Source organism: Cottoperca gobio, chromosome 1 (genome assembly GCF_900634415.1).
Source record: "Cottoperca gobio chromosome 1, fCotGob3.1, whole genome shotgun sequence".
NCBI classification, from domain to species: domain Eukaryota; kingdom Metazoa; phylum Chordata; class Actinopteri; order Perciformes; family Bovichtidae; genus Cottoperca; species Cottoperca gobio.
The window spans coordinates 7814286-7838267 of NC_041355.1; the positions used below are offsets into that span (position 1 = coordinate 7814286).

The 23982-nt window shown below is 38.5% G+C and overlaps 2 protein-coding genes across 3 annotated transcripts in view; one reads left to right on the forward strand and one right to left on the reverse strand.

The window, feature by feature from the left end:
• Positions 1-3438, forward strand: part of fbxo41 (F-box protein 41) — a 51380-nt gene extending 47942 nt beyond the window's left edge. For both annotated transcript variants that reach the window (XM_029433063.1, XM_029433072.1), the window contains exon 14: positions 780-3438. In XM_029433063.1, the coding sequence (XP_029288923.1) occupies positions 780-842 (63 nt within the window). In that variant the 3' untranslated portion in view covers positions 843-3438. The remainder of the gene's footprint in view (positions 1-779) is intronic.
• Positions 3439-9459: 6021 nt separating this feature from the next.
• Positions 9460-23679, reverse strand: smox (spermine oxidase). The gene is made up of 7 exons (XM_029434835.1): positions 23565-23679; positions 18153-18387; positions 16471-16697; positions 14332-14505; positions 12700-13444; positions 11354-11514; positions 9460-10008 (listed from the first exon to the last, which is right to left on the reverse strand). Exons 2-7 carry the CDS (start codon positions 18358-18360, stop codon positions 9856-9858), a joined length of 1668 nt encoding a protein of 555 aa, XP_029290695.1. The 5' UTR covers positions 18361-18387; positions 23565-23679; the 3' UTR covers positions 9460-9855.
• Between the last annotated feature and the right edge of the window lie 303 nt (positions 23680-23982).

Consider the following 23982-nt stretch of genomic DNA (forward strand, 5'->3'; position numbering starts at 1 on the left):
ATAAACTAAACGCTTACGTTATTTATCTCATTTATGTGCATGTTTCAACGTTGGTCACTACGTGTTGCCAAACACTGACAAACCATCTCCACTGCTGTGTTCCCGACAGCATTCTGCTGATGAAATGAGCGCATTTGCCGACTTTGCAGCTCATAAATTTAAATTGAACTGCTCATCAATCCGTTTGCAGTTGACTTAAATGTGTTCCATATCTTTTTGCACTTTATCCAATATGTGTAGCCATATTGCGTTATCGAAAGAGCCATAGGTTCCCGACCCCTGTGCCGGATCTAACTCACTCGAGCAGAGGCTTACTGTGCGAGGCTCGGGTCATTCTTTTATCTGACCACACACAAACAGAGATATAAACGCTGTGAAATCCCACGTTTTTATTTATGTTTTGTTTTTATGAGTCAGTTTACAGCGTGTTCCTCTTGGACATCACTCTCAAGATGGTGGGGTTGCTCACAGCAGTTAGGTAACCACTCCAAAAGCTGCAAACAGCTATCATTTATTTTCATCCCTCCCTCTTTTATTTAGCTCTGAAGAGGAAGCCAAAGTTCTCCTCTCGTGTTTAATCACCCAAAGGGAGTTCTGTAGAGATAAAGCTTACAGTCATCCTAAACCTGCTGCACCTCAATGCTTTACAGTTTGTTACAGCTTTCTGTCATACATAAGGTATTGTACAGAGTATGAAGACAACATTTATATAAAATACATTGAGAAAATTTGATTCTGATACCCCCTTCCTCCTTCCATCTCCTCCTTTTTCCTTCCAGGCTCTAAAGAAGAGACCCGGCTTCTCCAAAATCCTTCACGTGAAAGCAGACAGTCTCTGCTAACATCTTTTGTGCACATTCTTCTTCAAGTCTTGGAGAGGCGCCATCTTGGCTCAAGTCAATCAAAAAGACCCAGCTGTTTTAAGCCCGCTCCACTGGGTTGAATACGTCTGCAGCACCGACAGAAACAACAGAAGATCGCCACGATGAACCAGGACCAGGGCTCAATGTGCATACTCCACAAGTACAAACTTCAAACTGAAAGAAACTCATTCACTAAACCAGTAAGGTGAAATCAATATCATGTTTCGGTAAGACTGAAAACCAGTCAGGAGGCTTATTTTGAATTAACGATGGCAATTATATCCCATAAAGCTTACAGACTCAAATAAGCCAACAAAACTGTCAGATTCCTCTTTCTCAGCCGTCTTCTGCTTTCACCATAAAAATGGATCGTGTCTTCACACAGAGCCAGGTCCCTTTATTAAAACGCTTGGAGCCAGGTGACAGCGCTGTATTAAACTGTCTGCATCTACACAATGCTTGACATATACTCGAGACTACCTTCAACACCAACAGTTCGTGGGCAGTGAGCACATTATAAGATTTTCCACGGAGGTACATAAAAATGGCAGCAGGAGTAGGAAATTGTAGAGAAATTAATTATTATTCAAGAGATCTGTATTTCTCAAGGTTAAGAGTCTTGAGAGGGGAGCTTTGTGCTTGTTGAGGATTAAACAAAGGGTTTTACACCCTGCCTGCCCCGCGCTACTGTGAGGTCAACTTACTGCACCAGCTCCAGGCACAGTGGAGAGAGCACGGACAGCCTCCCTGTAACACACAGACAGTCTTCTTAGCCATTTGCATGGCAGCAATGCATTTACCCTCTTCTACCATCCTCTCTGCTTCCTCATGTGAACAGCGTCGTGTCACAAACCTGGACTCAGTGTTTCTTTGACGGTTGTAGTAACTCTGAGAGAACAGGACGCAGTATCTGATGCTGTTCATTAACAAGACTGGAAGGATGATCCATAAGGAAACTGGTGCCATTTGTAACAGTTGTCTGTCCTCATTCCAGTGAGCGTTTTCTCCAATGTGCCATTAATGAGGGAAGAGGGACCATGTACAGTAAGGCAGACGTATAATCTCTTCAAATCAAATGTAACGTATTGGAGTTTGAATTGAGTGTAAGCAGCTCTAACTGAGCATAAGAGTGTAACAGTGTTTATATACCATGTGACTTTCATACTTCACAATACTAAACAGTGCCATTGCTATTAGTAGTGTTTGTCATGGCTGAGGCCCTGATCAATCCTTATTTATGTTTTTCAGCTGACACCCTCTGGCTCCCTCTGCTGGTCTTTCCAAGCACGTACACAGCCAACAGCCAGCTGGTGTGATATGACACGTTGCACTCTTTGCAGCAAGGAACATGTATCACATTCACTATTTTGCAGAAATCAAAACCAAGAGATCAGGTCTTCAGTATCACCTTCAAATTAGCAATTTGATTTGGTGCAATTCGTGGCTACAATTGAGTTTAGCCTACGTTGCAGAAATTCGTAGCAATACTGTAGTGACACTCCTCTGTGCTGCAGATAACTTAAAGGGGGGTTCCAGTTTCACACATCACATCATCAGTTTGTTATTCTCAAGGAGTGCTACTCAGCCTGTGAAAACGGTTGCATAATATCTTCTGGCTCAGGAGCTTTATCAAGTCTGAGAAGTAACCCTCATAATGCTTATCTCGGCTTCGAAATACAAATTTATAGCACAGAAAGCTGCAGGTGGGCGGCATTTAGTTTGAAAAATGTGGAAAGATACAAGGCATGAGGGTCCATAGTGAAGACTATTCGTAGGAATGGTTGGAGCTTGACCCTCACTAGGGACCAAAAGTCAGGATTATTCTGCATTTGCTGCATTGATTCTTTTTAATCAATCTACTGAGAGTCCACACACATTATAAAAGTGCAATACTGAATCAGTGGAGCTCCTATTAGAAGCTTACAATCACTTTGCGTTAAAGAAAACATGCACACAGTTTCGTAACAGGCTGAATAAATGATTCACACATCTGATGGAACATCACGTCTCTTCCCTTGCGACACGTTTACAGCCTGTTGCTTTACAAGTGGTTCATTTTACCTTGCACACCTCATTTGTCTCTACGACACACGTTAACATTCGTGGGCGGAGCGTGCAACAGAGCAAGGTGGCCGAGCGGGCGTTTCTCACGAGGGCTCTTTAAATTTTAAAAAGTCGAGGAGAGTTGATGTTTTAGGGGTCTCTGCTTTATTGTCAAAAATGTTTATGAGGACCTGCGTAGCTGCATATTGTAGTGAAGATGTTCCAGGTGGATGTGTGAGCAGAGTTGTGGGTGTTCATTCCTTCATGTTCTTCCAGTGCTGCATATTATTATCCTACACTGGTACTGATTCATTTGAGGGAAGTCAGTTTGTAAGGAAAGGTGTAAAACTTTACTGACACAATAGAGAAAACACAAAGCACTTGTTGATTTTAAGTTTTAGACAATCCTGCCTTCGCTATCCGCTACTCTGTACATACTGTTTGTAAAAAAAAAAAGAAGAAGCAGAAAACAAGGAGAAAAAAAAAAATGACCAACATTTGATGTTATATAATATTAAGGTCATACTTATGAGTGGAAAAAGTTCAAGTTTACAGGTCTTCATTCTGTAAGCATTTTCTCTCCAAAGTTGAATGAAAGATAAGCATAGAGAATTATATTATGTATAACAGTAGTGTTGAAATTGCAGTTGTGTATTAGATACTTTATATTAAATGTGCATCAGAGTCATATAGAGATGGAAATTATTTAAGAAGATGATAATTCCGCTATTTATTTCTATAAAAGAGCGATGTGTATAATGTTGGCATGTTTGTGTTCAAGCATCAATCATTAAGTTGCCTTCTTAACTGTTCTGCTACTGTGACAAGAAAACTATTAGATGTTTAAAGAGCTTTGATTGCCTGCAGGTTAATAACGTTTCTCTTTATTTGATCCAGTCTGTTGTTGCACTAGTGAGAAGAAAAAGATATTTCAGATGTTTATTATAAGAGTGTTGTTTTTAATGTTCAGCTATTTCTCAGTATTTGACAAAATATGATGCACTTTTCTTTCCTGAATACTTTTATCGGCCCGTCGATCATCGGTTTAGTCAGAAACGACGGCGGTGTCTGTCAGCGGGATGCCTGCCGCCGTTTTGTGTACGAGACGGACCGTTCGCTTACATGTTTGGTTTCATGGGAAGAAGATTTTGGAAATACAGCATATTACATATGAACTTGACTGAACAGAAGTACAGTTAGCCTCTTTTCTCTTACGCCATCTCATATCTTATCGGTTGTGAAGTTGAAGATGGAAACTGATTCAGCTACATTCAAGTGCTTTTTAAGTTCATTGCCAATATGACCTTATGCTCACCTTTGTATCTGTTACTGTCTTTATTTTCATTTTGCATTATACTGTAGATTTAACATTCATACCAACAGTACGTTTGCTTCATTGTGAACATGGACCTGCTGAAGATGTAACGGAGCCTGTGAGCTCTGAAAGTGCAGATTTGAGGTGCCAAGAATAAATTCTGGCTTCCATCTCCATTCTCTGCCTCTCCAAATATAAAGCGGAATCATTTCTAATTTATTTATTTTGATTCAGAAACAGAAGCATCACTTATAAACCAAGCTGCTTCTTCATTCTCATGTTTATTTCATATTTTAAAGTTGCATTCCTCCTCTGTTGCAGTTCCACGTGTCATGTATCATAGTGTGAAATGGAAAATCAGTGTCTGAGTGTTCATGTACCTCTCTGTACATATTTTATGTATGAATGATTGTACTCTGCCCGTTCATCTGAATAGTATTTTACACATTACCTCAACACTTATCTGGGCAGTTAAGTGTGCAGTTTGTCTTTGGAATTGTTTTGTTCATTTTTGACTGCCATTGACATGTATGACCCATGACCTTCATCCGTGTTGCTACAACGACAAAATGGATTCTGTCGCTGAAAATAACTTTCCCAAAAAATGATCAGCCTTCTGCGATGACTGCAATAGATGGAAATGTTTTACTACTCATTTTCACTCATCTGTTGTCATCAATAAAATTGCTTTAAATTGTATTTTTTGTACTTCTTAGCTACTTTTTAAAATAATGTTGATTACGATTTAAAGGTTCAAATTCATTTCTTGAGCTAACTACCACTAACGCCAGTTCAGGGAGGTCTGTGGATTATACAGAATCATGACGTTTTGTCTTGAAATACATGTTTTCTGTTGAATCTTTATTATATAATATTATTTTTCAATGCAGCACCTTCTAAGAAAATCACGACACAATGCTGAAATGCAAAAACTGAAGTTGAATGAAGTAAAGCTGTGAATGCTGTAAGCACCACAAAGGTGTGATAAGCTCACGTTATGCTAGCTGCGTAGCACAAACAGAAAAGTTAGCAACTTACTGGGGCTGTCAAACTATTTGAAACATGTAGCAATTCAAGACTGATATGTTCCTCTGAGGAGCTGGAGAAGTAAAAGGAAAGTGGATTTCAGAAATACCTTCATCAGGTAACTACTAAAATGGGTTTAGGATGGTTGATTTGTTCGTAGGACATTGTATTCTAGCATGTTTGCCAAAACAACTGCTCACTCCTGGCCAAAAATGGATTATTGATTAGGCTACTGATTATTACTTTAAAAAAGCAATACATCATTTTAATTTAATTTAATACAATGTATTCAAATATTTTTAACCTATATCTATATCTATATATATCTATATATATATTAACTATTTTAAATCATGCAACATTATTTCTCAGTTTCCTGTTTGTTTATATGTGATGAGTGTATCAGTTCAGTCACATTTGAAAGGAAACAACAATGGCAGATGCGGCGTTGAAATAATAAAGTGCAGTGATGTGAAACCACAAGCAGGTAAGGTAACGCAGTGTTGACCTGTTGTCTGTGGGACATGTAGGTGCTGCTGTTTTGTGTTTGCAACCATGTTCATGCTACTGTATGATTTCATGTCTCATTAAAAATAAACAAGGAACTTTAGTTGAACTTAAAAAGGCACAAAGCTATTCCTTTATACCCTAATATTATAACCTTATTCAAATTCTAATGAAGTACCTAACTACCAGCAGATTATTTCAGTGTTAAATAAGTTTATTTAATATTATATAAATGTGTATGTTATCGGGTTGTTAATATTAATCGATATGTTTTCCACTTCTCTACTCATGGAGCTGTGCAGATAGCTTTGGTTTTAATCGTCCAGGTGTTTTAATATCTCTCCAAATAAATAAATAAATAGATAAATGATTATCTGAATGTTTTTTGTGTGTGGTGCTCACAGCTTTGAAAAGTGACATTTAAAAAGGCTATTAGCAACATGTCTTTTCAGAAGCACTGTCCTGTTTAATCCACAGACTTCACTGCACAGTTTCCATTGGAACTGCTTTATACCAAAACAATTATGTTCTATTTTGGGGAAACCATAGTATTTAAAATGTATTATTTAAAAGTAATGGAAAAGGTCATTTGAAGTAATTATTTTACAATGTGTAAATCTGACTCATTTCTAATTAATTCGACATGGTTTAGTAACTTCTAATCTTTAAAAAATGAATGACAAGTAATTCATGATAGTCAAATAATAACATCAATAATTTTCAACAATATAATATAATTTTCATCAGATATTGTAAATGTGTGAACAAAGACTTTTTAAAATATCACTTAAACTGAATGATGGAATTTCTATAAGTTTACCACTAGTTATTCATTTCCTTTGTCGTTTGAGAGCAACTTTCTTGTGGTAAACTTAGAAATCTACGACTTTCTCAATTGACGAGGAGCACCTGAAAGCACCATGAAGTCCTGATTTTAAATATGACCAGTGAAACATCAGATGAGTTTACCCTCCGTTGATAGCTGTAGTTGAATGGTTAAGTCCTCTGCAGCCTCACATGTTCCCTGCTCGGCCCGGGACTCCTGCCAGAACTTTGTTCCTGTGTTTCCCTCTCTGCTTCCCAACTGTCTGAAGGACGGAGGAGGGGGAGTACACTGCCCACAGAAAACAAGGTTTCACTTTAAAGGCCTTCTACACACAATCACAATGCACAGCAGACATGCACATCCTACTCCAGTGGATTTATTTACTGTTGTTTTGCTTTGATTTTATACTGCAGACTATCTTATTTTATTAGTTTAGAGTAGCATAGACTCGACTAGATTAGATTAGATTACACTTTATTGTAAAGGTACAGGTAGTGAGAAAACAAAATGCTGTTTAGAATACAACCAGAAGTACAAAAATCAGTAACGCGCAGAGTAATGTACAGAATGAAATGTAGAATAAATAGACTGTAGAATAAACAGTAAGGGGTTTGTATACACTAAATATATACAGAAGGAGCCGTATGTAGGCAGGACAAAAATATTTGGTGCAGAGTGTGATTACAGTAATGCTAATAGTTATAAACATTATATAAATACAGTATAATGGCATCCAGAGAATGGCAGACAAAGTTAGTCAACTACCTGGTAAAGAAGACAAACTAAGACAGATAGTTAGTGTCGACAAACACAGAAGTGAAAGAAGAGTACATGTTGGACTTAATTAAAAGAGATGCTAATGTTGCTAACGCTGTTGCTAACAACTTTGTATCTCAGCACTGTGAGTTTTTCTCAAGTTAAGTGTCCAAGAGAACATTTAGTAAATGACACACTGTGAGAAATACAGTTATTTATGGTTAACTCTGCTCTTAATGAGGCTGTGTTAGTGTTTCTGCTAATCTGCCATGAAATGTAACATGAGCTCTGATTGGCTGCCGTGTAAGGTGAAATTGTTGGCTAGCTCGCTTGTGAGCGTCCTCTTGAGGTGTCAGAAGATGAAGTTCTTCTTACATCTCACAAGGGATTACCAAAGACAAACACCTGAATCATAAGAGCCGGTAAATAGAAAAGTAAAAGGGGTAAAACCTACAGTTTTAATAAATGTATTGATATATACTGTATTAGGCATTGCTACAAGAGATCTTCAGACATCCAGGTCAAAGTCTTGACTTACTATTAGATAACGCTATCGTCTGAATCTGCAGAATAAATTAATATAATAATATGTTTAGAAATCTGATGTATTTAATGCCCCTCTTGTTTTACTATACAGTGTAATTATCTGTGTTTGATGAAAGAGTAGTAGTGTTCTCTTTAAGACCTCAAACTCACAAAGGTGTTTTCACTTGGGGTTGATTAGACCATGAGTGTGCAGAGGATTTCTTTTTTTAATTCTTCTCCCCAAACATTGTAAACACACAATTAGACGGCTTGCTTTATACGATGCATGTCATTCTCACACTGGAACTTTGGTCCTTCTGTTCCTCCTCATCCATCAAGTTACCATCTGATGTTCCTGCATATTTATAGTTGGCAACAAGTCGGCATCCAGAAGATTTATCAGTTTTGAGTCCCTGGCACGTGTTGGGGTTTGAATCGTTCGGTCACTGATCTTCAGCTGTTTCCCATGAGGGCACATATTATCATTCCTCAAATTATTCCTACTTCTACATGTTCTACTAGTGATGAGAATGTCAGTGACTTCAGCAATAAGTGTGAATGATAAATTATGTGACTGGTGAAGCGTTAAGTAGTGCAGCAAAGGCTTTATTAAGATTATTACATCTACTCAAGTACAGTTTTTACTCTATTCTTTACTGCACTACATTTACCAGTTTGCTTGAGGTAATTTGTAGAATAACATTTTGCATAGTGCAACACTGTGTCTGTTATTGAGTGTCATTGCAGTAAGATCATTGTCAACCTGGTTTAATCTAATATAAGTAAACTCGTTTTATGAATTGTTTAGAATATGGTGAATTTTCAGCTGTACTTTATTCTGTTTCTCTCTTCCCCTCTTGAATACTGACTTAAAAATGGTCCATCCTACATAATGAGTAATTGTGCATTTGATGCTTTAATTACATTTTGTTGATAATAATTGTGTATTTTTACTTGAGTAAACCTAAATATTGGACTTTTACTTGAATGGAGTTTCACACTGCGGTATTGATAAGCTGGTAGTGCAGGGCTCCATCTCTACACCTTTGTTATTTCTGGTCTACGATAATGAAGTTTATTATTCTTTGTTAATTTGGATATCCATTAACCTCCACTAATGTATTCTTTTTGAATTGTTTAAAAAAAATGTTTTTTATATATGTCTGTTGCAAACCAACTTCATGGGAGTGAAATATTAAAACTCCTTTAGTCAGTTTCATGACACGGAGTGGTTTGCTTTGCTACTTGCTTATAAGAAGCGGGGAAGTACAGGATATAAAAACTTATTTTTTGTGTTTTATGTTGCTAATTATAAAAGTTTCAGCCTCTGATCCGGTTTCTCTCTGAAGATTAACACTGTTGTCCAACAGAAGGGAGAACTGGGGAAAGCATTACGGCTATGGAGCCTTTTCTTTTCTTTCCACGTGCACTCACTTTCTGCCTTCCTCATCTGTTAAAAGGGTGATAGTATGGAAACAGCTCCTGCCTGTGGTTGTGCTTTCCTGGAAAAATATTCATGAGGACAGAAGTGGATGAAGAGGAGATATATGATGACTAGTGTGTTTAATAGTTTTAATTAATTAAGGCGACTCAACTGATTTTGTTAGATGATGATAGAACTTTTATTTTGTTAAAACTTTCTCAATTTTTTATTTAGCATTTCCATTATTTTTGAAATAACACAAAGTTACTTACAGAAGGCACTTACAAAAACAAGTTAAATTACAGATGCTGTTATTATAAACATTAAATTAATGATTTAAAAAAACATGACAGAATGAAAAAGACAAGAAATGACAGCACCATTGGCAACGTTTGAACAGTACATCTCAAAATAAAAAGTTTAGCATGATTCGAATCTACAGTACAATAGAAACAATACTTATTAATGTAATAATGCCCGAGCTATGCTTTTAAGTATAACTTAATCATCAAGATAAAAAGCGTAAAAGTCAAATGTTTATTTTTTTCACTAGTCCGAGGTTCGTTTTATTTTACATATTAGGCTTTGTGGTTTCAGCTTTGTGAAAGTCCTGGTACATCTCTATTAGACGAGTGGCCTCTCTCTGTCCTGACAGCAAAGCACCATGGGTAGTGGAATAGTATTTTCTGTGGGTGGCCTCTCCAGCGAACAGGACCTGTAGAGGCTGAGGAAGGAGAAGGGGAGAAACGGATAAAAGATTTGAGAGAAGAAAACCAGAAGAGCTGTCAAAGTCATCTTGACATATTGTTTGGCCTCTCGCTCAGCACGATTTTCTATTTCCATCACTGATTCCCTTGTTAGCGCTCGACATGTAGGAGGCTGCAGTAACTTTCCTCAGGCCTTAAGATTTCAGTTTGACTAGAGTTGAAGGACTTCAGGGAGTGCTCATGCCATTCCTTCAACAGTGTCAAGTGAGAACACAACCCCCCTCCCCCCCCCCTTTCCCCCTTTCACCCAGAATGCATCAGGTTTCAAGGTCTAGACTGCTGGCCAGGAAACAGCCTTCATTACCCCCCCTGACACCAGCTGTATTTGCTCTGCATGTGCTGCAATGTGACATAGTAGTGACCGCCGCATTAGCCAGATGCTTTGAGAGTGCGTGCAGGGAGTGTAAACAACAGTGAAAATACTGCTGTAAAGGTAGTTACAGCTCAATGTTTCTTAAAGAATATACAATATTTGATTTACTTAGTTTCCTACAAAGGCACTGATGTGTAACTGTGAATTCACAGGAAGGTTTCTTTTTATTTATATTTCTTAAGGCACTTTTGTATTAGACATAGAAGGACATGGGGGAGACAGAGCTCTTACAACCCATAACAACTTTTTTGGCACATACATTAAGGTAATAAACATAATACACATTGGAAAATAAGTATAGCTAACATTTAGAAATAACTCAGATCAAACTAACTCTGCTTTAAGTTGCACCATATATAACAAATAATGTAATTTGGTGATAATTATTAAACAGTGTCACAGTCTGGCTTTTTGTCCAGATACCCGAGTTATAAACTCACCACTTTTCATTCATTTCCCTACAATTTGTAATTTATTGAAAAAACTTCTTATCAAATTATTGGGAGATTACAGACCTGTAAAATATAGTCTCTACATTTTTTTTTTTACTTTTAGTTTTGTAATTTATTTAAATGTACAAGGGGACATACTCTGTAACTCCCTGAACAAAGGCGAGAAATTGTCCTTTTTATCTCAATTTGAATTTATAAAAATGTATTTTAATCAGTACACACCACACAGTGTGGTGAACGAAATAACAAACATGCAACGAAATAATGCAGAACAAACATAACTATTTGGCCTCACAATTACTATAATGTCTAATGTCTAACTTTATCAACTTAATAAACCAACTTTATAAAACTATGCTTAGGCCGTATATGTTCATTTACCTGTTTAAATAAAGGATTAAATATGGTATTGTTTTAAGAGGTGTTTTTATTATTCTGTGCACCCCCTGTGTTTTGTTGTGTTATTGTGTGTCTTACCGGAGCCTTGGTGCTGTTGGCATAAGGCAGCGGCATGGCCAGCCTCTCACAGTCCCCACCACTGGATCCCACCCTGGTGAAGGAGTAGGAGCCCCGGATGAAGGGGTTACTGCCCCACGAGGAGCGCAGGACACGCCAGGGCTTAGGAATGTCGGGGTTCCCTGTTGACAAACGTACAGAGAGGGAGTCAGTACAGATAGTAGAGGCAGAAACTTAATGACAGTCTGGTGTCGACACAATCCAGTTACAATTAAGAATGTGGCGGCTTTGAGTTGAGGCGTTTTTACTGGGACATCTAATCTGCCAACTCTAATCAACTGGTGGCCCTCTGTGAGCAGAAAGGCACCGGCGAGTCTATATGTAATTAAACAACAGCTGACGTGATTAGACCTCATGACCTAAATGAGGAATGTTTGTGTGAGGTTCTCCGTGTAATTTACAGTCTGCAATCTATTGAAAGTTCTCTGACCTCATCATGAAGTTACAGTCATTGTTTCTGCAGTCACTGTGACTGGCAATAATCTGAGTCATTTATACTGTATCTGACTAGTCCTAATCTTTCCCTAAAACAATGAGTCAACCTATTGTCATGTGATGAAACCTCTTACATTTTATGTTGCAATCACCTTGAAGCAGGACAATTCCTCAAAACAACTCACTAGTAGCAGCAACATTGGATAAGCCTCAGAGAAAATATAGCACGTTTGACATTTGTGTGTTTATGTCACAAGAAGAAGCATGGACGGATCAAATGTCAGTTAAAGTAAAGACCTCTTCATCTTATCTGACATGTGATCATGACATATGTGTGGGGACACCTTAGCTGCTGCTCTCTGGACATATAAAAAGCCACCTGAGTCATTCTGTTATTTGTCAACCTTTTGTTCTGAAAGCTATTTACATCACATGTACGCATGTACACGCTTATGTCATTTCCTTTCTTTGAAACACAATCACCCAATCAATTTACTGTGTGTATGAGTCACTAAGCTGACACAATAGCCTTGTGTTAGTTCTAGATTATTGATTCTTGGTGAATGCTTAACTCGAACAGAGTTAGAAAACGGAAGTTGATCTTGTTTTGTCATAAAAGTCTACAGAATTATAAAAGTAAAGTTTTATAAAGAATACTTTGAGATCTTCTTTGATTAGATACGGATTAAATGAATGAGCCAGAGGAGTAAAATATCTAAAAGTGGGAATGAATGAGATAAATGATTCCAAGTAGTTTTGTTGCGTTTCTGTTTTGTTTCATTGACCACGTGTTTAAAGTCTGCGACCATAATCAGGTTCAGTTGTATGGGAATATCTTTTTTTAGGATTGTGGTTGGTGTGTGCGTCCTGACCTGTAAAGCGCCTCAGCAGCTCAGTGCAGGTCTCGGCTACTGTTTCGTCATCGCAGCGCTCCATGTACAGAGCTTCCTGCCCGCAGATCCAGCCGCTCAGCATGTAGCCGTAGCGCTCGGGTGGGTAGAGGACGTCAAAGCAGCAGATCTTCTTGTACCACAGCTCCTCAGGGTAAGCCAGCTGTTCTAGCTGAGCCTCATCCTCCCACACAAACTGGATGCTGTTGCACTCTGGGCTCCAGAAGGGCTCTTCGAACTCTAAGAATATCTTATCGGTGGTGCTGATGCCCAGCTTCTCGATAGCGAGCACTTTGTCCTCAGGCAGAGAGGGGGAGAACATGACCTCAAGGTTCTGCTTCAGGACTCCCAGAGAAGATGTCACGATCACGTGGTCGGCGGTGATCCACTCCTCGTCCTCGCACTCCACGTAAATGGGGTGACCGAAGATCAGAGGGTCCTCGTGAGGTTGGCAGCCGTGGTTATGTTCATTGTGGTTGTTGTCCTGGTGGGTGTCGCTGCTCTGGGCGATCGCCTCCTGATGCTTGGCTGAGTAGTTCCAGTGGATGCAGCGGACCGGTTTGCTAAGAGAGACGGTGCGAGAGGGGATGTCCTGGGCCAGGAGCTCCACGACCTTCATGAAACCTTCAGGAATGACATAGTGTGCACCGGGTATCTCTGTCCACTCGCCAAACTCACTCAGAGACACCTCATCCATACTGGGAGAGCTGCTTTCACAACTCTCCACCTGAAACAGGAGAAACAAAAACACAGGGGATCAGATCAGTTACATATATACTGTATATCAACCACACTCAGTTAAACTCAGCATGATTCAACTTGTTCAAACATGCTGGGAACACACATTCAGAAAACACATGCTGGTGCTGTGTTATTTAAAAGCAACAAATATGTTACAGCTGCCTAATAAAATAGTGAGCTAGCATGGTAGCTTTTAAGTGGTGGCTAATGTGCCGCCGTCTCTTCTCTGCTGCAGTTCTCGACATACTCTGGTTCCTGTCTTTGTTGGTGTGGGCGGGAGCTTATGGAGGAGCACTCAAATGTATATAATGTAGCACTCACATGAACATATTGAATGCCTGTTGATATAAAATCATTTGAAAATGTATTTCTCTTTTTTATTTTAGACTATTGTATATTCTGACTAAAAGGTTCATAAAGAAATTAGTTAACAGATCAATTGATAGTGTAAATAATCATTACATGCTCTCAGAGTAAAATATGTTTTAAAAGAAAAGATATGGTAAAAACAATATTTAAATGTAATACAAAAACAAAAGTCTCAACAGTGTGGTAAGAAAACGAACATCTGCTTGAAACAACAACCCCCGAGCCTGATAGTTTGTCATTGGATATCTACATGGATTACAGGTTAGGATAATAAAGGCCCATAATTACCATCTGAGTAGCAAACCAATCTTCTTTAAATCAATAGCTAATTATTGTCTAATTAACCCATGCTATTAGTGCCAGCAGTCATACAGATTACACCAATATCTGCTGACTCATTCCAAGGGCTGTGTCGGTTTGTATACCGACTACTACGTTTTCACAATGACTTTCCACATTTTTGACTTGATGATTTATGAATGCTTAGCACACACGCACACACACCTTGAGGTACTGTTGAAGCATGGACAGTTTGAGCTTCTTGGTGCTCTCAGGATCGTCAGGATCCAACATGATCTTCTTGCGCACCACGTCCCGTGTAAAGACGCCAACGCTGTTCTGGCTCTCAGCACAAACTGGCTTCCCATTTTGGAAGAACTCCTGAGTCAGCTCGTACACCTAAAGCGGGGTGAGACGGAGGGTAAGAATGAGGAAGCACGTCAAAGAGGCCCAGGAAAGAAAAATAAAGCAGTTTAGTTCAGTTCAAGATCCGGTCAGTACTTGATTGCTTCAGATAATGGTGAAGTGCAGCATGATGGAGAAACGCCACAGGCAGCACAAATCACAGCATGTTAAAAAGAAGTGCTGCCAGCTGCTACAATAACAGCACCTTGTTAATGAGAAGAAAATAGAAAGAAGAAAGTAGGAAAAGAAGAATTGACACAATATGCTATGATGTATTAACATGTCAAAACATTAACAGTTTGAATCTGGACTGTGTTTACTTTAAAATTCATAAAGTTAGATTTAAAAAAAAATCCTTAAATCTGTGACAACATGCAGAACGAGTGCTTCAGATAGTTAATGTATTGTTTGATAAAGTGGAGCATTAACTGAAGACAAAGTCTATGTTGGTGTTTTGACATTATAACCCTTTATAATGGAACATAAAGGTGATATAATTCCTCATAGTTTAGTGTGTCTTGTTGATAGAGTACTGACACAAGTAGTTGATTAGTGGATTATATCTTTCTCAGAAAATGAATCTGCAACAATTTTGTGAAAAAACAACATTTTTCCACATGCTTCAAGTGAATATTTTCTGGTTTTCTTTGTCTTCTGTGATAGTAAACTGTATATTTTTGGGTTTTGAGCTGTTGGTCGGACAAAAGAAGCAATCTGAATTTGTCAATTTGGGCTTTGGGCAGAGTATTTCTCATTATGTGGCGTTTTATAGCACAACGGATTAGTAAAAAAAAAAAAAGATAAATGAAACAGATTAATAGAAAATTTCAATAATTAGTTAGTTATCCAGTGGTATGACTGCTGCAGTGCACTACAGGCGATAGCAGATGGCAGTTTTTCCCTCCACTCCCTTATAAAGAAGTAAAGCCCAGAGCATTATGAGTCTCCTTCATGTGATGGTGACCATGAACCTGGTACTTTTCACTCTGCGAGCATGTCAGTCACGGCTGAATGACACCACAAAGAGTTATAAAGTTGATGTGACCCTGAAGTCGGACAGTTTTTTCCTTTTTCTCTTTTCACAACAGCAGTTATTGAAAAACACATTCCTGGAGACGGTAGTTTGGAGACTTTACAAGACTTGTCAAGTCAACTTTATTTATATACTCCAAATTAGCATTTGTTTCAAAGAGCTTTACCATCTAGACAACATACAGAGAAAGCATGATGAAGATGCTTTCAAAGGCTGAAAGAGAACGGGAGGAAGGTGGATGAGATGACTTTATAAGGCTGCTAAATCATTTTATCGCAAGGAGACAGCATATGTGGCTCATTTTAGACCAGAGATCACGCAGGAAACACATGTGTAGCAATGGTTAATACAATAAAATCTCTTCTGCCTGTTCCATACCTTCTCTCTGTAACTGCCTTTTCCAGACGTGACCTACTTAAACTACAATAATCATTCTCTAACACAGGCTGCTACTGAGCACAGAGCAGAGAACTGGACCAACCAAAATGACCATTCCTCGTTAAATCCAGCATGCTTTGGTGGACATTGCACAGTTGCAAGATATATTTAATAATGTTGTGATGGATGTGAGCAGTGGCTTTTATTTTCCCACGAGTAGCTTTAAGGTTGTTAAAATCATCTTGTGCACGGTCTGACAGTATCTTCTCCATCATCAGCCTGTTCCAATTCTATATTGAAGCTGCATGATGTTGATACTGAGTAAAATATTCAAACTCTAGCCTCCATGTTTTTATGGCTGCATCGTTCTATCAAGTGTCTATTTCCCCCAAATCGGCCCAACATGTTTTATATGTTGTATCAGTGGAAACTAGAAACTCTTTAACTGCGTCAGGAGGTTAGGTCTTGTCCATGTATGCATTCATTTGTGTATAGAAGTGTGAATTCACATGTGTGCCTACTGTCTGAGTGCAGATGCGTCCCCTCACCTCGTTGTACAGGTCACTGAACTCCTCCACCAGGTCCTTCGGGATCCTCTTCCCGACATTGGTCTGGTAGTGAGCCACGCCATTCTTGGTGTACAGGCTGATGCGTCCCACGCTCCGTTCCCCGTCCGTGGTGTGCTCCAGCAGCCCGTTGTCTTTCGCCAGGTGGTACACTGGGTTCCCATTGGCACCATGGATCCAGGTGGCTCCAAGCTCCAAAGTTGCTTTTCCTAACAAAAAGACGAAGAGAAGAAACACAGATCAGTGTGAGATTGGAATAAAATGGATCTCTTTGAACTGAATAAAGGGACAGTTAACACACTGCAGTTGTTTAAGCCCACTGGAATACCATTAGTTTAATATTTTTCCTGAGGATGATGACATCATGCACTGTATATATTTTTTACTTTCATTTATATAATTAAAAACGTGCCGATGCAAAGATAATAATGGCTAGATGTTTCTACGATTACATAAAGTCGAAGCACATAAAAAGGTATTTACTTAACAGACGCAAAGTTTACATTTAACAGTACAAGTATGTATGTTTCTACACATGACCTCATTTATGTGCGTAAAGAATCTGCGCCACGAGCAGATGCTGTTCCCGACTTCTTTGTTCTTGCCAGTTGAAAGAATTTGTCATGCAACTTTCCCTGGTTGGGCAAATCTGCCAAAGTGGCTCAAGCTGATGAAGCGGAAATGATTTCTCTTTGAACTAGACATGCGTGCATTCTTTCAGGTTATTTAGGTAAACAAAGAATGTAACGCTGGCTGATTGGATGGTAGGCTTTTCTAAGAAATATGAACAGTGCTTACTTAGTAAATATTAAAAACAGATTGACTTTAATATGAACGAGGCAGATTAGATAATACAGTTTCTGCAGCTCTTCTCCTCTTTGTAACTCCAACTTGTATCAGAAGATTCTTTGTTCTTTGTATCAACTGTCAAAAAGTGCTTTATGTGGATCTAGCTGTGAAAAATGTGAAATTGTTACTTGGAAGAAATAATTGTTTTCAAGTGCAATTTGTTTGAAATATGCAAATCTGATGTTGAAAAATGTATCTTTTGCCCACAGCCAAACACAGAAACAATATCCGTTATATATAATAAATATATATATATATATATATAAAGAGAGAACCACCTTTAGACTCCTCTGCGTCATTTCCATTAAATTTGGAAAATTTCTACAACAAACCCATATATCGATGGACTTAAAGAAATATTTGTTATGCGAAGTATGCAGCTGCAGCCTGGAGAGTTTGCAATTTAGCATAAAGAGGGGAACAGCTAGTCTGCCTCTGTCCAAAGATAACAAAATCTGTCTACCAGCAACTCTAAAGCTCACTGATCAACACGATATATCTTGTGTGTTTAATCTGTAAAAGAATCAAAGTGTAAATGTTGTGGCTCAACTGGGAGTTATCAGTGACAGTCCCGGAGGCTAGCTGTTTCCCTATGCTTCCAGTCTTTATGCTAAGCTAGGTTAGCCACCCACTAGCTCTGTTTTTCTTTTTCTACATCATATTTAGTGACACAGGTGTCTTTGAATCTAACCCTTTTCAAGAAAACTAATCCCATTATGCCGAGAAAACGAGCTTTGTGATCTCGGGAGAATGGCATTAAGAAGAAAAAAAGACAAGTTTGAGTTAACAGAAGGTACAGGGAGATGTCCTCTCACCGAGCTGAACACTGTGAACTCTCCCGCCGATGTGGTCTGACGCCTCTAGGACGGTGACATCCGTGAAGCCGTTTTTCAGTAGGATCTTAGTTGCAGCAAGGCCGGCCAACCCAGCACCAATGACTACTATTCGAGGCTGCCGACGAGTGCGTAAACCGCTACTAAGAGGATCATCAGTGCTCTCTGAGGAAATTTCACAACTTTGCATGCCTTCAAAGATCCACTTCGATGGCGTCTGTGAGCAAATGATAGAAAAGGACTCATGTTAAAACACGGCACCATTACAACACACATATCAGCATCATACAGTAGAATCGCGTGAAAGAAAGAAAATTAAACATACCTTTTTGTTTATATGTAGTTTAAATGACACATGTCAAAAGAATTATATCATATATATCACTTTTTTTTAGAAACAGATATCTCACAACTTGGTATGACTGATACGATATAAGAGATATATATTTAGCGGAACTGATCTCTGACCAAAAGGGACCGATGCACCTACAGAATCCTTTAGCCTCTTTAAAGCTCTGTTCTCTCGTGTTGTTTATTAGTTGCTGACTACACAGATATCGTTGTTGCTTATCAACATTCACCTTAATATGACCCGTATTTACAGCTGTATTTATGACTGTGTTTCATCGAATTCAAAGTATTTTCCATGACGTGAATGAAACTATTTACGGAGCATAAAGCCAAATTAGAGAATACTAGACGCAAACGAAACATGATTTATTATTGCACATCTCAAATTATAGTGAAATTGCTCAGGGACACTAACAGAGTGAAGATTACACAAGCCACCTTGTTATTTCATTACACAAGGCTGCTTGCTGTGAATGTATGGACAGCTGTGTGTGAGAACAAAGTGGGAGTCTAGTCAGAAGACGTTCCTGTTAAGCAAATAGAGAAAGTGGCTGTTTTTCACCCAAGATCTTCGCTGTTATAACTGTTATCTGAGAGCTTAATAATTAATACGAAATATGAATAGCATTAATATGAAATGCGTCTGTTTTTCCAGTCCTGACATGCATTAGCAACAATATCAAGTCCTCTGAAGTGATATCCTGGTGTTAAACAATATGCACACATACATACACTAACTCCCTGCAAGGTTACCACAGCAACTCTGGAGACAAGGTAGTGCATATGGTGCTATGTGGGAAACACACACCGATGTTTCCCACAGGCTGAGCTCACACAGCAGAAATATTTCAGTGGATCTGGATATCAAATGTATATGTGTGTGAGCCCTATCTTATACTACATTAGAGCTGCAACTAGAGGTTATTCTCATTTTTTATTAATCTTAAATAAGCGATTACTTATTTGATCTATAAAATGTCAGAAAAGAGGGAAACATGTCCATCCCAGTTTCTCAAAGTCCAAGGTGATGTCTTTAAATGTCTTGTTTTGTCAGTCCAAAACCCAAAGATGTTCAGTTTAATACGATTTAAAACACAGAAAAGCAGGAAATCTCCATATTTGAGAGGCTGAAAACTGAATTTTCTGCCATGTTTGCATGAATGATTAATCGATTATCAGAATAGTTGCCGCTTCTTTTCTGTAGATCGGCTAATCGATTACTCGACTAATCATTGGTTTTCTAATTATATGAGGTCATTCATCTTCCTCTGAATCGCACGTGCATGTGTGTACACTGCAAATCCAGATTACTGTGTCAGAGGATAGTTTCCATCTTAACTTTGACTTTTGTGAAAGTGTGTTGTTAGGCAAGATTCACAAGAGCTGACAAAGAGAGTCGAACAGTTACTGCTGCAAGAAAGGGTGTGTGGGAGTAACATATGTTGTAAGAACCAGAGTGTGACGTCAAACTAAAAGGTCATATACAGGGATTTCTGTAAATCTCTATAACTTCCTGTTTCTAAGTCTACCAGAGTGTTGTTTGAACTCTGACCTCCAACACAGATGCGGGTGATCTAATCTGACTTTATGACGGATTGCTTTGTAGAAATGTTGTATTGTTACATGTTTTGGTTGTTTCTTGATTTGACATTTATTATTTCAATTCAAACTATTTGTGAATCGATTTTTCCGTGTAAAGAAAAAGGACTAAATCAGTACATTGTGATATAAAACGATAGAGTCCACATTGCATAATCCTAGGAGACAAAAAAAAAAGATGTTTCAGTTCCAGCTCTGTCTCTTTATCTGAAACTTGAATCTCCATATGCCATATGTTCTTTATCATTCCCAGAATCTGAAGCTAAAGCGTTGATGTAACATCGACATGAATGGACTCATTCCTGAGTTAATGAGAGAAGTAAAAGGTGATGTTTTAATGTATTAACAGCAGGATCACCTAAAATACTAGAAGTGGTAAAATGTCACACTAACAGTGTAGCATCGTTCAGTTGTTAATCTCAAATGGGTCTTTATGGTGTTATTTATTTGTTGTACTGTGTATTTGTATTTGCTGTGTACTGGATATATTGTTTGTTGTCTGTACAAGTTGATTTGGTGGCAAATGAGTTTCCCCACTGGGGATTACTGAAGCTTTATAAAGCCCTCTGATATAATCCAAAGAAACAAAAGGCCTTTCTGATATATTTTTCGGTGGCACTTGTTTATTAAATCTGTGGTCTTGAATTGAGGCTAACATGTTTCTTTCCTGAGCTGTTACGTGTAGAGCTAGTTAAAGAATAGATGGTACGAATTGTTAGTTTCTTTTTAATGGATGTTTTCAGTACTTTCAGTACTCTTTTATAAGACAAGCTCTTTTATATTCCACAGCTGTTAGAGGTGAGGGTCACGGGAGGACACTGCTTTGTGGCAAACAACAAATGTAGACAATATATCTGACAAAGTGAGGACGCAGTGGTAGATGAGATTGTTTTCTTATATATTATATTTGTTGTATTTTGTTTTGTTTGCTGTGTGCAAAATGCAGCAGAATATCTACCAAATCATTGGACTGTGTGCATAATGATTTGAAATTGATTGCGCTTTTGTTTGTGTACATATATGTGAAACAGAAATCCTGCGAATATAAAGATCTATATCGGATCACTAAGATCTGTAAGCTTGAATGTCCTGCTCATCTGACTGTTTCCATACAGTGCAATTGTTAATAAAAGTCTCAACCTCTTCTTTGTCTCATTATAAAGTTTTAGTAAAAAATACACCTCAACAAACCTGCAGGCACCGTTACTGACAAGGCCAAATATCCTAATAGTTTTGGGCATAACAACAAGGGTAACCTTTAAAACCCATTATAATGTGTTCTTTGTAATAAAAGTGTTGATGTTTTGAGCTCTTCAGACTCCATTATGTTTCTTCTCTACCTTGGGAGTAGGGGAGGTTGGGACAAAAGTCCCTACTCTACTTGTAGAAACAGGATGACTAAGCCGGTTTAGGCTTTTACTTTTCACAAAAAAAAAAAGTCAATAAAGAGAAGATTGTGTTACTTCCCTGTAATGCAATAAACCTTTCAACTGTAACATCTTTGTATTCTTTTATGGGGAAAACTCCATATTATAGCTTTAAATATCTTTAATCTGTTAGTGTTGGGCATGACCTATAAACATTAAGCCCATTTCAGTGCGAAATTCGGCTGATTCTATAAATACTTAATTGATTTGAAATAAATGACAGATCTAATTCATAGACAGCCTTTGATCACTTCACATATGGGCCTCTCTGACAGATTGTGCGTCTCTCCTTAGTTGCTTATAATTATCTGTTGTTATCTGCTTAATACACCTGCCCACATGCCACCGCCCCACGCTTTACAGATTAATGTGTGGACTGGCCTTGGGTAGATAGGCGGCTCAGGGTGGGGGTGGGGCAGATAGGGGTTTACTACTGACCTAGAAATAGCAATCTACAATACAGTGCATCTGCCTGTAGCATTTTTTTTAAATCAAATGTGTCTGATTTCCCGTCTCTGATCTTTACTGCTCTCATCTCTCCTTTAATTATGAACATTGCTCTTTCCACATGTGTCCACACTCACATCTGCATTTAGTCCCATGTGAGTATAAGCATAGTAACTAACATTTCTACACCTCTATATTAATGTTTTTTTTAAAGAATGCAGTGTAGTCTGAGGGCTTTGTGTTAAAGGCCAGTCACTCTACACTTCTCTCCCAATTCTGATTTTCCCAAGCTGGGATGATGAAGTGGAGGCATCACACACACACACACACACACACACACACACACACACACACACACACACACACGTTCCACCGTACACTACACTGGATGTACCCCTGGAGGAGATAGAGAGTGCACTGAGACTATCGTAGTAGGCCCAAAAATACACACAACAGGCTCGCTGTATTCAATTACACAATGTTTGTTAAATATATATGTTTTGCAATTAAAAAAACATTTTTGAAAGCCTTGAAAAAAAAATGGGAATCACTTTTGAATAAGCCCCCTGTTATTACTAATGTAACTAATTGCTTTATTGAGAGTTAATAAAACATTTTCTTCTGATGTTTTATAGATCTGCTATAAGCCAGTGATGTCAGTTGCCAGGTTGACCAAAATCTGTTTTTGTATGAACAAGTGTTTTCATTTATACCCACATACTTGGATTATTAAGGATTTAACATGTATAAGTGCAGGCTTATTAAAAAGTGAGAATAAAACATTGTTGTTGACCTAGCCCGACCCTTCTTGATCTTTTATAAGTGACCTGTAAAGCCTTAAGTACATTATTTATTTACCATTCAAACAGCCATTAGCTACAATTTATAAACCCTTTAAACCCTTTAAAGTGGTACCAAAATGCAAATAGTGAAATGACAACAAAAACTTTGAACAGAAAAGAAAGAAATGAGCCTGAAGACAGAGAGAGGATCAAAGTGTTTGATGTCATCCTATATGCTGCCTGCCTGGCTGGAAAACTCATCTGGATGGGAACCCCGTTTACTGCCACGTATATAAGCTGTGATGCCAAAGTGGCAGCAAACAAAGCGAACAACTTCACTGAGTTACTCCGATTAATTGTGTGTGAAAGACACCATGTGATGGCGACACATCAAAAACCTGAATACATTTAAAAGCGGACAAATAATACGAAAAACACAAATCCACCTTATTCTAGGCATGAGTCCCGTTAAACGACACACATCACATCAGTGTAACTAACATTGCATGTCATCTGTGATCGCTGTGGTTTCACACGTTGTTGTTTTATTTGAGAGCAGTGTTTCCCTGTCTTATCAACACAAACAGCTGGGTGACATTTAGCATAATGTATGTGCTCGCTCACAGCGCTGACAACTAACAGCAAATAAGCTGCTCTCACTGTATTCCCAGCGACATGTAGGCAGGTTTACAGACAGCCTGGTCTTTTTGGTCAACATTTAAATCCCCGCCATCACCCACAATAATAATGATCTTAAATGTGTGTGTTTTAGTAGAGCAGCTGGTTACCTGACTCTCTTGGTCTTCAGCTTTAAAAACCTCTGAGTGCTCCGCTTTCCTTTGTGCCCGTTTTCCCTCAGACCGGCTCCGCTTTGTATTTATGCCTGGAAACCAGAAGCAGCCAGTTTTCCCGTGGCCGCTGCCTCCTCATTAATTAAATATGAGCAGTGATGACGACAAAGACCAGCCCTCCGCTGAGGAAGCCTGCTGTCACACACACACACACACACACACACACACACACACACACACACACACACACACACACACACACACACACACACACACACACACACACACACACATACACACAGACGCACACATCCAAGGACATTATGAAAAAAATAAAGAATAAATAAATACATGGGCCTAAATAAGGAGGAATAATAATAATAATGATGATGATGATGATGATGATAATAATAAT

Coding starts and splice junctions, on each gene's coding strand:
- smox (XM_029434835.1), bottom strand. CDS start 18,360: ATGCAAAGTTGTGAAATTTCCTCAGAGAGCACTGATGATCCTCTTAGT. Junction 11,515..12,699: donor GCTGCTGAGGCGCTTTACAG/GTCAGGACGCAC, acceptor GTTTGTCAACAG/GGAACCCCGACATTCCTAAG. Junction 10,009..11,353: donor CCAACAGCACCAAGGCTCCG/GTAAGACACACA, acceptor CTCCTTCCTCAG/CCTCTACAGGTCCTGTTCGC.